Raw genomic sequence first — 14,956 nt, 5'->3', positions numbered from 1 at the left:
CAAATGATATACAAACATTTAATAAAGTTAAAATTGTCTGGACATGTGCAGTACTTCAAGGATTATTTTCACCTTGTTCTTACAAGTAAAGATCTAATATTAATCTGATTGTTTATCTTATGAGCAACAAACAATTACATAGAACTTAAATTAGTAGGCTGCTTGGCAGCATTCCATAATCACTGAGAATTTAATGCAGGATTTTGATAATCATCAACCCCAGGATACATATGATAGATGTTTTTAAAATATCAAATTTCATAGGAAGCATAAACACTTTGGTGTATTTTAGTCAAATTTTCATTCAACACAAAAGCACTAAGTTGTAATGACTTCTCTATTTTTCCAAGCGCGAAACGAAGGTAACAGTGAATGATGTTAAAATTCAGAATTGGAAAAAAAAAAAACACCTCAGTACGTGCGAATAATAAATACTAAACCCCAGCATGGTCTTTGAGCCCAGAACCAATAGACAGTATCTGTCCTGTTGCTTTAGCATGCACTGAAACAAAAAGCTGGGAGCAGAAGGGGCTCCATGGAAGAAAAGGCACTAGGAAGGAGGCTTGGCTTCAAATTTAAAGGCCGTGTGTCTCATGAATGAATTTTGCAGGCCCCTCTTTGAAGAAAATTGCTGTAGATGATGATGGATTTGCTGCATAGAGCCAGGGTAAAGAGATCTGGATTCTAACTTCATCAAGTGACTTATTCTCTGACCCCCAGTCATTTGACTCCTCCCCGGTCTTGATGAAAGAAATTTTCAACACTATATTATATGGTTTCACATTTCAATTTTTGTATTTGAACAAAATTCGAATGTTCAAGGTTGGTCTATGAATCTTTAACAAAATTCTGGGTCTACTTGGATAATTTCTGCAATGTGTCTGGAGTATTCTCTTCAGGCTGAAGGAATTTTACTTGATGGTTGATATGGAATTTTAGAAATAACGCTCAGAAATAATATTCCTAAAAGTTTTCACGTGCTTTTGGTGTATCACTTTAACAGAAGTTTCTAGCATCTTGTATTAAATAGTTTTCCTGCTCCATGAAAGGGCTCCTGAAATCACCCTTATGATATAGGCTATCATTGCCATCATTAAAAGTTCTTAGGACCTCTTCATCTTTTGTCTCTTCTACCATTGCCTCAGTGCCTCTTCCCTCTTCAAGCTAAAAGACTTAAAAAAGAAAAAGCTGGAAGATGGCAAAATTAAAGGTGTGCTATTAGGAGCGAAGGACAGAAGTGGATCTGGCACATTGTTTTTAGGTAATTGCTTGAGAAAAGGTGAATTACTTCCATAGGGGTCGAGAGAGGAAGAGGGTCTCTAGGAGACGCGTACGTGGAATGCTTGGGTTGAACGCCGTGTGGCAGGAGGCACCAGCATCCGGCTTGCGCTCTGGGGAGTCCTGGCGAGGCGGCCTCCACCTGCTGGAGGAGGGACGGGGGCGGAGCTAAGATGCGATGCGGAGCGAGGTGACGCACAAGCGATTCAGATCACCCCGCTCCGCGCCGACCCCCACCAAGGCCCAGACCGCAGCAGGCTCCTCCGGGTGCCCCTCGGTGAGTCCTGCGTTGATGCTGGCTCGACCTCCTGATGCCCACCCGAGACAAGCGGGTTATTCTTCGGGATCGGGAGTGGGAGAGGGCACCCTGCTAAAATCCTTGAGCTGGAGGCCGGGGCAGACAAAGGATGGGTGCGAGATTAGGAATTTCGGCTCTAAGTAAGAGGGAAAGAGTACCAAGGGAGGAAGATTGGGTAGATCATTACATCAGAACGGTGTGGGCTGGGGGTGTAAACGAAACAGGAAGACATCCTGCATTCAGAGCGGACGAGGGAAAGATGGAGATGGCTGGAGAGGCTGGTGTCTGCCTCCGGCTTTTTCCGTCAGAATTGCAGGCTTTGCTGTCTCAGCTCTTTGGGGAATAAGGTTTTATATCTAGGAGTGGCCAGAAAAAGCCTTTCCTTTACAGAAAAAGAAATTGGGAGTTATGAATATTTCCATTTCAGGGAAGAAAATGCATGCCCCGCCTCCCCAGGATGGTCAAAAGGAGGGTTTGCACGGCCACTGCCTGAAGCTTCCCTCCTAAAGAGGGTCACCAGCTGCAGAGGGAAGATGCAAGAATATTTGTCCCCTTGTTCTGCAGGCTGCTGGTTCCACAGAAGCCAACATTTAGGATAGGCTGACTCCCCGACTAGTTTTCTCCCTCTCCTTCACCTGTTCTGTCTTCCCTCTCATCACTTCCGCTTCCCCAGATTCTAACCTCCAGAACGGCAAGGCAATATTAACATAATAATAGCGGTACAAGGGGCTCTGTGCCTGGCATTGCTCTGATCCTTCATGCATGTGATCCCACACTTATCCTCACAACAACCCTATACGACAAATGCTTTACTCATCCCCTTTTTGCAGAGGAGGAGGCTGAAGCATTTGGCCAAGATCACCCAGCTAGTATGTGGTGGAGCGAGCATACCTCATCTCTACCAGATATGTAGGGTGGGCCTGAGCGTCATGTGCTTTCATCGCCCCTCGGGATCTCAAACGTATTAGATGTTTGCTAAGATAAGGTGTTCCCTTCCACCACTCCTAACCTTCCTGTGATTCTTTACCATGTGTGTCTTCCTAGCCCCTTCCTGTGAGCCTTTCCTCCCCGAGGCTGGGAACACGCAAGATGTTACTCTCCCTCTCCCTTTCTCAAAATTGAAGCCAGGATTTGTTGTTGTTTGTTTGTTTTAGTAAGAGAGGGAGAGAGTGGTGGGATTAGGGGTAATGCAGAACTTTCAGGGAGTTGCAAGGAGAATGGATAAAAAATGAGTAAGAACTACCATTCCAGTCTAGTCTTCCCAAGAATGCAAGTCCAGAGGGCATTGGCTATCTCGGACTGTTTTTTTTCTTTAATACCTTCCCACAGCAGATGTCCTGGCTGGAGTGGACACTTGAAGCAAAAGCAAACCCTTAAGGATGTTTCCTGGCAGCCGTTTTCTGGGTGGTGCTTGAATCACTCCCTGGAGCAACTGCATGATTGCATTGTCACAGTTGCCAATTGTGGCCAGTCTATGTATGTTTGGTCTTTTTTCTGCAGGTTAAAAATGGTCTCCAGGATGGTCTCTACCATGCTATCTGGCCTAGTGTTTTGGTTGACATTTGGATGGACTCCAACATCTGGTTATAACCCGAGGACCCCTGACCGGGTCTCAGAAACAGATATCCAGAGGCTGCTCCACGGCGTTATGGAGCAGTTGGGCATTGCCAGGCCGCGGGTAGAGTACCCAGCTCACCAGGCCATGAATCTTGTGGGCCCACAGAGCATCGAAGGTATTTACTGTGTTCTGCCAGTTTGAAGCTTCCATTAGCATTTAAAATTATTAATACATGTTGAAGAAACTCTACTTCCTCCCTCTGTTTTCCCTTTCTTCTTATTCTACACAGTATATACATACATACATCCATGTGAGAATGGAAGTCCCATGAGAGCAGGGACCTTACCATCTAAGTCACAGCTGTAGCCCTAGCACCCAGCATAAAGTCTGGAGCGTTGATATTTACTGAGTGAATGAAGGAGCATCTAATGTTATCCCTAAAGAGTGATTAGAACCTAGACCCCATGTCTTCTCCCATACTGATCTTCAGGAAATTGTGTTCCCCAACTGGCTGCCTCTTTGACTCACCAGTACCTGTAAAAGATCCTCAAAATCTAGGACCTATAAGATCTGATTTGATTCTTAGGGATGACATCATATAAACCCGAAAGGAGCCAAAAGAGGAACTGACATTAAGAGTTTGTCAAAAACATTTTTAAATATTTAAAAATATAACAAATTTTAATTAAATTATTTTAGTGTAGAAAGACCATTTCCCCCCAGAAATATCCTAAGTTTCTGGCAATGTGGTTGTAATAATTTTCTTAGAAAGCAGTACTCTGTTGTTCAATGATTTATTTATAGAGATAATCTGAATCTGGCTCTTATAAGCTGGTGATGAGCAGCTCCTATGAGCAGGTGCTTTATTTCCATGCCTTGCTTTGTATCCTCTGCTTCTGAATGATCTCTTTCTCCCCTGAGGTGGAGCCCTATAGCAGTAGCATGGTTACTTTAGGTTAAACACAAGAGAGCACTTCATGTGTTTGTCTACAGGAATGAGTCCTAAGGAAAAATGTGAATTCGTTCTCTGAGTTTTATCAAAACACAGACCCAGCAAATGCTTATTCTCTGTGGATTGATTATGCATAATCATAATTATGAGTCTGTGATTTCCTAAAAATCCTATCTGCTTTGTGAATGCCGTGGAGATTGTTGATATATGATTCTCATTTCTGTCTTGTTACCCATAGTTTTAAGCCATTGAGTAAAACTAACTCTGCGGGATTGTTGTCTATTTAGGTTGGCGTTTGATCAGGAATGGATTAACACAGATGATTTGAATCAGTGAGCATGCAAACCTAGCACAGGGCTTGAATCAGAGCAAATCAAACAGGGCTTCACACCACCGCTTTTGTGGAGACTCTACATCCTTCCCAGCACCTGCCGCCTGTTGTTTCAAGCACTCCTGTCCATTTCAGGGGAGCTCTTTCCAGACAGTAAATACCTGCCCTTTTAACGCAGGAAGTGCTTAGTTAGTTACCCAGCTGTTGTCATGGAGAAGGCTTTCTGCATTTCCATTAGTACCTGAGGCCTGATCATCTGTGTGGAAAACAAATAGCAACTCCCTGGGCATTAAAAGCCTGTGTTTATCCAGAGCCTCGTTTTCTTCACTGGGTACCAATCATGTGGCACCCACTCTATGCCAGCCATTGTGCAGGAGATTCTCAGTCTCGGGGGGGCGGGGGGGGGGGAGGTTATTACAGTGCATCATGGCAAGTGTTTTGGTAGATGTACAGAGAAGCTGCTGCCATGGAAGTGAAGAATAGGAGTAATTTATTCTGCTGGGGAGTGGATGGGGGGGCTGTAAGGAAATGCTTCTTTGAAGAAGCAACATTTGACCTGAGTTTTGAAGTTTGAATAGGAATTCATCAGGGAACAGCCAGTGAAAAGGCATGAGGGTATGAAAGAGCGTGGGTTAGGACGATTTAGAATTAAAAACTCTGTTTTCATTATTACCCTTGGGGTAGTTAATGTACGGTCATAGCCATGTTTGGTCTCCTCTAACGGTGTCTGTGTAAGGGATGAATATTGGCTTGTGTTTTAGTTTTCTGTTACTGTGTAACAGTATCTTAACACAATACCCATTAGCATTGCAACACAATATCCATTTATTATCTCATGATTTCCTTTGGTCAGGAGTTGGGCGTGGGTTTGCTGAGCCCTCTGCTCAGAGTCTGATCAGGCTGAAATCAAGGTGTTGCCCAGAGATGCAATCTCAGCTGGAGCTTGGAGTCCTCTTCCAGACTCATTAAGGTTGTTGGCAGAATTCAGTTTCTTGCTGTTGTGGGACCGAGGTCCCCTTTTTCTTGCTGGCTGTCGGATGGGGTCCCTCTCAGCTCCTAAAGGCCACCCTCAGGTTGTAAGCCTCATGACCCTCTCACAACATGGCAGCTTACTTCAAAGCCAGAGGAATAATATCCCTTTAGTCTCCTAATTATAATATATTATTATGGGAGTGATTATCCCATCACCTTTGTTATTTAACAAGGCGGCGATATCCCATTATATTCACAGGTTTCACTTACATTTAAATGCAGAGGATTATGCAGGGCGTGTACACCGGGGTGGGAATCTTGGGGGTCACATTAGAATTCTGCCTATTATGGCTTGAATGAAAACTAACAGAGAAAATAATCCAAAGACTTTGGGGAAAAAAGAAACAAAATAAGAAACTTGGATTTTTCCCAGTCCTAAGCCTTGGCATTTAATTTGTTGGGTGGTCTAATATTTATTTCTGTGAGTGTAGCATCGTTTCAACTCATCCGTTTATTTGCATTATTTCTTCTCAGACATTTATTCATGCTAATTCCCAGGCTTCTGACAGATTTAAAGAGTATGTTCCACATCCCTTCCAGTTTATTTTAGGATTTTATTGTGAAAGACCAAGTTAGAAAAGTTTTTTTCTAATTTTTATTGAAAGAATATACATAACACATGTATCCCAGTGTGAATTTTAACACACATTTAACATAGACTATTCCCAAAGATACCTGGATTTAAATGACAGCTTCGTCATTTATTAGTGATGTGACCTTGAGCACATCACCTTGAGCAAATTACTTAATTTCTCTAAGCTTCCATTTAGTTTGGGGATAGGATTTAAACTGACTCATCTGCAAGCAGGTAATATTCCATTTCAGAGAAGCAAAAATAAAGTTTCAGCATGCATGACTGCACTACTGTGAAATCATTTCTGAAGAATTATCATCATTACTTTAGATGACAATTACTGGACACTAAGGACCTTGCAGGCAGGGCTGTTCATTATCTAATGCATGGCACTTAGAAGACAATTTTCTCTACTCTGATTAATTAATTGTATGATCTTTAGATTAATCTCATATAGATACTAAGATTATGTATACTAAGATATAATATAAATACTCATTAATATACTAAGATGTATATTGGCTCTCAGACATAGGATTATAAATTAGCCTTTTACTATAGGATATAGTATCAGTATAAATTACCATTAGGTCACTGAGGTCATATATACCATTAAGAAAATGTTCCCTCCTTTGATCCCATATCTCTGCTACTTACTATACCATTTTTCTGCTCCCCTTCCCTGCAGCCTTTTGACACCTGCTGATTATGCTTCCTCACCTCCCATTCTCTCCTAGTTCATTGTAGTCTACTGTTCCCACTACTCAACTGTCAAGTCAACAAGTATTTCTGGAATGCCAGGCATTGTTTCAGGTACTGAGGAAATAAACATGAACCTCAAAGATGGGCAGGACAGGGAAGATATAGTCCTTAAATAAACAAGTAAAATATATAATAAGTCAAATGGTTATAAGTGCTATAAAAATGTAAAGCAGAGGAGGGGGATGGAGGAAACAACAGAAAATAGGGGTAGAGGACTCCTTACTGGGAAGGTAAACAAAAATCTGAGGGTTGAGAGAGTGAGTTGTGTGCTATATGAAGACATTCCAGGCAGAGAGAGCTGCACGTGCAAACGCTGAATGATGGGAGCAAGTGTGCTGTAGCCCAAGACTCAGGGAGTAGGAGATGGGACCAGGGTAATGGCAGGATGGGGAGGAGGGAGGTTTGGTGTGTGGGGACAGATCGTATTGCAGGGTCTTATGGTCCTATGAGGACTTGGGCTTTTCCTTTGAGTATATGTCTGAATCCACTGGAGGCTTCGGACAGAGTGATGTTAGCCTTCCTTTGGAAAGGATCACTCCAACTGCTGTATTGAAAACATTCCTGTGGGGAGGGAGGACTGGAATCAGAGAAATTAGTTAGGAGGCTATTCTAATAATCCAGGTGAGAGATGTACTAGCATGACAGCTCAAGTGGTGAGACATGGTCAGACGTATGTTGAAGTTAGAGCAACAGGATTTGCTGGTGGGTTGGAGGTAGGAACTGAAAGAAAGAGAGGAATCAGGGGTGACACCAAGGTTTTGGCCTGAAGAACTGGAAAGGAACAGTTTTCTAACAGAGGAGCAAACTGAGGATCTTCAGGGGAAGATCTCAAGTTCCGTTTTGCACATGGCAATTTTGAGATGCCTTTTAGACTGTTCTTGTCAAGGCCAGCAACTTTCTTGCCAGATTCACCTACACTGCCTTCATCCTACTCAACGTCAGCAGCGTTCAGCACACTTGACTATTCGCTTCTTAAAACCCTTCTCTTTCTTGGCTTTGGTGCCAAGATGTCAAGATATGTCAAGATGGCACACTTGGGGCTTTCCTCTTTTTCTTTTTTGCTTTAACCATTTCATCACAGTTTCATGTGCAGGTTTCTCCTCCTCTGCTAGTCCAGCTTTTAATTGTTGAGTGCTCCAGGGCTCAGTGCTGGGTCCACTTCTGTCATTCTTCTAAATTTCTCTCTAGATGATCTCGTTCATTCTCTTGACTCCAAATACCATTTCTTTGCTCATGTTTCCAATATTTGTATTTTCAACCCAAACTTCTTTCTTGAATATCTGTAGGCTTACGTGAATTGCTAAATTACCGTGTGTCAATCCTGATTTCTCTACCACCACCTTCTTCAACCTGTTTATCTCAATCTTTTCTGTCTAAATGACTAGTGCCGCCACTTAGCCATACATGCAAGTTAAAAACCTGGAGTAATCCTTGATTTTCTCTGTCATATGTCAAACCCAAATTGTAAGCAATTTACTTCATTTCCGTTTCTGAAATGCATCTCTAGTTTGCTTGTCCTCTCTTCTCTCTAACTCTGCTCCAAACACCCTGCTCCAAGGTGCTGTGGTGTCTGGCATGGATTTCTGAAATAGTCTGCTAACTGGTCTTCCTGCTTCTACTCTTGGTTCCTTTCCAATTGTTCTCCACAAGAAAGCAGAGTTAAAATTTAAAAATAAAAGTTTAGGGCCAGCCTGGTGGCCTAGTGGTTAAGTGCGCATGCCTCGCTTCAGCAGCCTGGGGTTCACAGGTTCGGATCCCGGCCACGAACCGACACACTGCTTGTCAAGCCATGCTGTGGGGGCATCTCATATAAAATAGAGGAAAATGGGCACGGATGTTAGCCCACGCCTGATCTTCCTCAGCAAAAAGAGAGGAAGATTGGTTGGGATGTTAGCTCAGGGCTAATCTTCCTCACAAAAAAATAAATAAATAAAAATAAAAGTTTAAATCAGATCAATGTCAATCCCATGGTAAAAATTCAGTCAGTGGTTTCCCGTTGCACCTAGATAAAAATAACACTTCTTGCCACAACCTAGAAGGATCCACGTCATCCACGCCCTCCCCCTTCCTGTGCTCCACCCACCCTGGCCTCCCTTCCGTCCCTGAGTCACACTACATCACACCAGTCTCTTCCCACCTCCTGGCTTTCGTATGGCTTGCTCTCGCCACTCTGTGTATAGCTGCGTTCTCTTTAGGTCTCACTTTCAAATCACCTGCTCAGAGGGGCCTGCCCTGACTGCCCTATCTGAGTAGCCCCCATTCTCTGGCACAATGTCCTTTTGTTTTTTTAAGCTCTATAGCATTTTTTGTAATTTATATTTAAAGTTTGTTTCCTTGCTAATTATCTGTCTACCCACTGGAATGTAAGCTCCATGAGGCTATGTCTGTTTTATTTACTGCTTTATTCTCAGACGCATAGTAGGCACTCAGTAAATATTTAAAGAATGAATATATAATATCAGAGAAAGATAAATATATCTGGAGACAATAAGTAGGTAAATACTATTTGACATCTGGCTCTGTTGAGACTTTTTTCCTTTCAGTTCAAGGAAAATATTCCATTTCTATTCTGTGTTTTAAAAAATTTACCTAGAAGTGTTTGCCAAGAGCTCAGTGATATGTGCTCAGCAAAAAGTCTCTTTACTTTGACTAAGAGTGATCGCAGGGGGCAAGGTCTGTGCCCTTTGTACAGCTGCCTGTTGAGAAGCAGGAAGGACTTTTTGCAGTTCTGGAACTAAACCAGCAGGGGGCCATCTAGACTCGAGGTCTTGTCTATCAGAGGATCCCTGAAACCTGGTGGCCAGCCTCCTGGCTGTTAATTGCTCTAGGTTGTCACTGGGGAGGAAGCATTTGCCAAAAACGTCCAGAGAGGATTGGGGTTATTTTGTACTTCTCCACAGGCACCTTAAATATGACTTGGTAAGGAGCATCTTTCTTAGGCTAAGTATAAATTCTTAGCCCAAAGCAAACCAAAAACACAAAGTAGAAAAACAGGGGCCAACTTGATTTATAGAGAAGAAACATGTGCTTTGATGGCAAGGAGAACCAGGGTTGAGTCTTGGCCATACTGTTTACTAGCTGTGCATGATCTCAGCAACCTCTCTGAGCCTTAGTTTTCTCGTGTATAAAGTGGGCATTCCAGCCCACTCTCTCTCGTGTGCAATAAGTGGGTGTTGTTATTAACTGAATTGCAAGCTTGCCTCCTCCTCTCACTTTGTGGATTAGCGACAGCACATTTTCCATCTTTGGTAGCTTTTCCTGCTATTATTTTTGATTACTCCTCCAGTTAGCAATACAGCAATACAGATGCTTCAGTGCCCCTGTATTTCAGCAGCGCCATCTTCCCCCAAGCCCAAAGTTGCTCATTGGTCCCTATGATGTAGCTAAATGGCTACTGTTGTTATATTATCCCCAGAAACAAGTAAAGCCACCAGCTGTCCAAGGGGTTGATTTGGAGAGCCATTTGCCATGGGACAGAGACTCTTGGGAGTCAGAACTGGCTCTGCCCACTGGCGCTAATGTTGGCCTTGGGTGAATCCAACCAGAAAATGTGCTTTAGTTTTCAGAATGTCGACAGCTTCAGGTAAAAGAGGGGCTTCTCAGTGCCACCAGTTCATTTTCCCCACAGTTCTAGGCCAGCTGATATCTAGCATTGTGATCATACCAGATATTGAACCACTGAGATAGATACTTATAAATATTGACATTTGATGGTTCTGAATAATTTTAAACCTATTTTCCCAAACATAAAATTACCAAAATTCTTTTTCATAACACTGACTTTGGACCTCAATTTTTTCATTTCAAAATAAAGAGAACCAATATTATTTTCTTAATAAATATCAAGTGGAGAGAGTCCTTTGTAAGACACCTATTTGAAGAGGCAGATCCTAAGTAGCCTCTCCTTAGCCCAAGCTTGGCCTGGGTAAAGGAGCTGCAGTGCCTCCACTCTGCCGCAGGGTGGCAACAGTTGCTTCCCATTTGAAGGCTGGAGGGAAGAGAGACAAACATGGAAGAACAGGACTGAGAGCTCACTAAGTTACTGGCTCTCCTCTCTCTGCAGTTGGAGAAAGGAGTGGGGCTGACTCTTGACCCAGGTATCCTGACTAAAATCTGTTTCTAGCTTATCCCCATCCTGGGGGAACCAATAAGAGCAGGGGGTTTGAGGGCTGTCTTTGAGTGGCCGGGGCCCCGTTTGGCCCATGTCCTTTAGGGTTCCATTGAGCCCACCCTGAACTCAAATCCTTTAAAAAGTCCGTGGATGATTTCCAGTTTTTTGTCTTGGGCAATTGCACGAATAGTGATAAGAAATTCAACAGGAGTAGGGGGAAGGTTGGGGGGTTTTGAGGGGTGGCAGGATAGGAGATGAAAATGATGACTTATTTTCATGTTGTGTTTACGGTGCCCTGGGGCATCCAGGAGCAGGTGTCCAGAAGGCATTTAGATGTCTATGGCACAGGAGAGATGTCTGGGTGAAGGGAGAGTTTTGTAAATCATCCCCGTATTAGTGGTGGCTGATGCTATAGGAATGGATAAGGTGACCCTGGGCCAGTATCAAGAAGAAGAGCAGAGCACCTCAGAAGAAGGCCTGGAAGACTCAATACATAAGGGCCAGGTAGAAGAAGAACAATCTGCAGTGGAAACCGAGAAAGACTGGGCATAAAGGAGAACCAGAAAGATGAAGTGTAAAGAATACAACGGAAGAGTGTTTCAGGAAGGAGCAGCGGTCACCATTGTCCAAATCCACAGAGGCCACGTGAAATAAGGACAATTGGGTGTAAAATGTTCACTGGGTGTAGCAACACAGAAGTTCCTGGGGGCTTTGGGCAGAACTGGCTCTGTGGAGTAGCGGGGCAGCACCCCTACTGCAGGAAACAGGGAAGAAGACACAATGTAAAAATCTGTTCTCAGAATGTCAGGTGAGGGGGAGAAGACTAAGGAATAGTTGTGGAAGGATGTGGGGGGTGATGTAGAGATAAAGAAGGTTTCTGTGTAGGTTGTTGTTTTAGGATGGGAGAGATTTGAACTTAAGTGCTAATCGACAAGAAGCATCAGAGAGGGAGAGTTGAAGATGTGGGAAGAAGAGCAGATAACCAAGAGGTAAAAGTTCCCGAGGAGGTGGGCGGGGTGAGAACTGGAGCACAGTGGCGCCCTGTGTCTGAGGTCTTTCCTCCACTGGGAAGAAAGGGAAGAGGCAGAGGTGCATCGGGATACAGTAAGATTCAGAGGTTTTGGCCTCAGTATTTGCAGACGCTCTGCACTATTTTGAGCCAACTGTTCAGAATTAACATAAGAATACAAGAATGAAATGCAGTCAGCCTTCCAAATTCTTTGCCGCCTTTTACATTTCACACACCTCACCTGTATTTTTTTTGATATTTTAAAATATCAGACAAGACTGGTTTTAATTTCTTATGAATTGTATTAGAAAAACTCAGTTTTCCACTTGTGTTTCTCTTTTACTGCCACACTCCTACCACACTCACAACACTTCTGACCTCGGATGTGTGGGGCTTTTCTCCCACCAAGCAATTCTCTGCAACACCAGCTGGGTGTCCTACAATTTAACTCAACTCTGACACTATCTACCTGGAGAAAGCATCAGATCCCACAGGTTAAGGGCTCAGTCCCACAAGACTGCTCCCACCCCACTCCAATCGCAAGTCCAGGTTATCACCTGTGATTCTGACCAGTTGGCTCTAAATCGCCGTTCCCATAACCCTCTCCTCGGGTCTGATTAATTTGCTAGAGCTGTTCACAGAACTCCAGGAAACACTTACTTACATTTTACCAGTTTATTAAAGGATGTGCTAAGGGACACAGATGAACAGCCAGATGAAGAGATACATAGAGCAGGTCTGGGAGGGTCTTGAGTGCAGGAGCTTCTGTCCCCGTGGAGTTGGGGTGCATCACCCTCCTGTGGTGGATGGGTTCACCCACCTGGAGGCTCTCCAAACCTCATACTATTGGGATTTTTATGGAGGCTTCCTCACATAGGCATGATCAATCATTAACTCCATTTTCAGCCCTTCTCCATTCTCAAGAGAATAGGGGGGCAAGGCTGAAAATTCCAAGCTTCTAATTCCAAGCTTGGTCTTCCGGTGACCAGCCCACATCCAGGAGCCCACCCAGTCGCCTCATTAGAACAAAAGACACTGCTCTCACCCAGGAAATTACAAGGGTTTCAGGGGCCCTGTGTCAGAAACGAAGGTCAAAGACCAAATATTAGAACAGAAGATGCTTCTAGTGCTCTTATCACTTAGGAAATTACAAGGATTTCAGGAGCTCTGTGCCAGGAACCAGGGGCAGAAACCAATATATATTTTCTATTATCTCAGATGTATATAATCGAACTACTACTTACTTACTAGTTATATAATAAACATTTTATATTTACATTATATAACTCCTAGATATCTTATAAAATATAATCCAAGATCAAAAGATCAAGAAAGAGACATCTTTGTCTATTGTTTTTTTTTTTTTTTTTTTTTTTTGCTTAATAGGAATAAATGTTTTAGTGAGGCATTAACCAAGAACAAAAATGGAAATGGAAAATAGTAAGCTGTTGGGGAATGTTATATGTACATTTTATGTGACTTTGCAACAGTGCAATATTAAAAATGAGTACCATCTCACTGCATACACAAAATGTGAAGTAATGTGAATCCCCCCAAAAGAACAGTTTGTCAAGAATTACAATTTCAAGGTACTAGGCTTAGTAATTGTGAACAATGCTTATTGCATTTTAGCTGATAAACAGAAAGAGTCATCATTCTTATCAGGATCATTCTCGAATTATGTGAATTTTGAATCATGTGAGATCTTCAGTTCATCCCTTAAATAAAATGTGACTGTCTTATAGTGGCAAAGAAGTACCCAGAAAACCCGCACAATCACTGAAATTAAGTTGACTGTGTCATGACTGCTAATTGCTATGCCAGGTGTCTGACTCTGGGACAATCACTGTGAAGTGCTCGCTTCCATAGAGATTGGAGCCTGAGTGAATATGAACCTCGGTGTATTTTTATGGAAGTCAGTAGAACCCAGATGTATTAGGGCTGTCCAGAGAAATAGAACAAATTATATAAATTTATTTGTAAATAAATCTGTCTGTCTCTGTTTCTCTGTCTCTGTCTATATATGTAGGCTGACATGTATAAAACTAGGTGTGTATATATTTATTATGGTGTCTAAAAATCATGAAGCTCATCACTTCCCGGGAGCATAGATAAAAGCAAGTTGGTAGTGCATCAGAGTTACTTCTCGGTGCAACATGACATCACTAAGATGAATTCTATAAGGTTACAGTGCTTTCAGTTTTGTAAAAACATAGCCATAAATTATACTGACATCAGATGTGAACTGAGTATAAAATATCACATGTCTCAAAATATTGGACTGCTGTTTGATGACTGGATATTGCTGCATAATTTTATTCTATTGTCCTGTATCCTTTTGGAGAGAGAGATTTAGTAGGATTTGAAATGTGCAAGCTGTTTAAATAAGACACAGTCAAAGTATGGTTAAGGTTAAGAAAAGAGAGAGAAAGAGAGACAGAGAATGAGAGCGATAGAGAGAGATTTATCTTAAGGAATTGGCTCTGCAGTCATAGGGGCTGGCAAGTCTGAAATCTGCAGGGCTGACCAAAAGGCTGGAGTCCCACGGGAGAGTTGATGTTGTGATGTTGAGTCTGACGGCAGTCTAGAGGCAGAATTCCTTCCTCTTTGGGGGACCTCAGTCTTTTCACTTAAGACCTTCGACTGATTAAATGAGTCTCACCCAAATAATGGAGAGTACTCTGCTTTACTCAAAGTCTACTGATTTAAATGTTAATCACATCTAAAAAATACCTTCACAGCAACTGGTGTTTGACCAAGCAACTGGGCACTACAGCTGAGCCAAGCTCACACATGAAATTAACCATCACACCAGAGTGGATGAGCAACACAGTCATATAGTTGCCATCAAGCTGCCATCAAGCTGCAATTTTCTAAGGAAAATGATTATAATCCACATAAAGACAATATTGTGCTTTTGAACGTCTCTTTATAGATGCTGGATCTCAGATTGTCTTCACGCTCAGTGTCGTGCTTGCCCCTCACGGTCACTTCCTTGAGACAGGCAAGGTGGCAGGTATTTCTTGCCACATTTTACAGATGTGGAAAGAG

General features: G+C 42.7%; 1 protein-coding gene across 3 annotated transcripts in view; it reads left to right on the top strand.

Annotated features, from left to right (window-relative positions):
- Positions 1-1,453: 1,453 nt before the first annotated feature.
- Positions 1,454-14,956, top strand: part of SCG5 (secretogranin V) — a 54,610-nt gene continuing 41,107 nt past the window's right edge. For 2 of the 3 annotated variants that reach the window (XM_058541164.1, XM_058541163.1), the window contains exons 1-2: positions 1,455-1,555; positions 3,077-3,309. In XM_058541164.1, coding sequence (XP_058397147.1) covers positions 3,084-3,309 — 226 coding nt within the window. In that variant the 5' untranslated portion in view covers positions 1,455-1,555; positions 3,077-3,083. Of the gene's footprint in view, positions 1,556-3,076; positions 3,310-14,956 lie in introns of all 3 variants that reach the window. The other variant, XM_058541165.1, reaches the window with a different exon arrangement.

This window comes from Diceros bicornis, chromosome 5, assembly GCF_020826845.1.
Source record: "Diceros bicornis minor isolate mBicDic1 chromosome 5, mDicBic1.mat.cur, whole genome shotgun sequence".
Classification (NCBI taxonomy): Eukaryota; Metazoa; Chordata; class Mammalia; order Perissodactyla; family Rhinocerotidae; genus Diceros; species Diceros bicornis.
The sequence above is the reverse complement of the archived record's forward strand: the minus strand, read 5'-3'. Positions and strand labels throughout refer to the sequence as shown.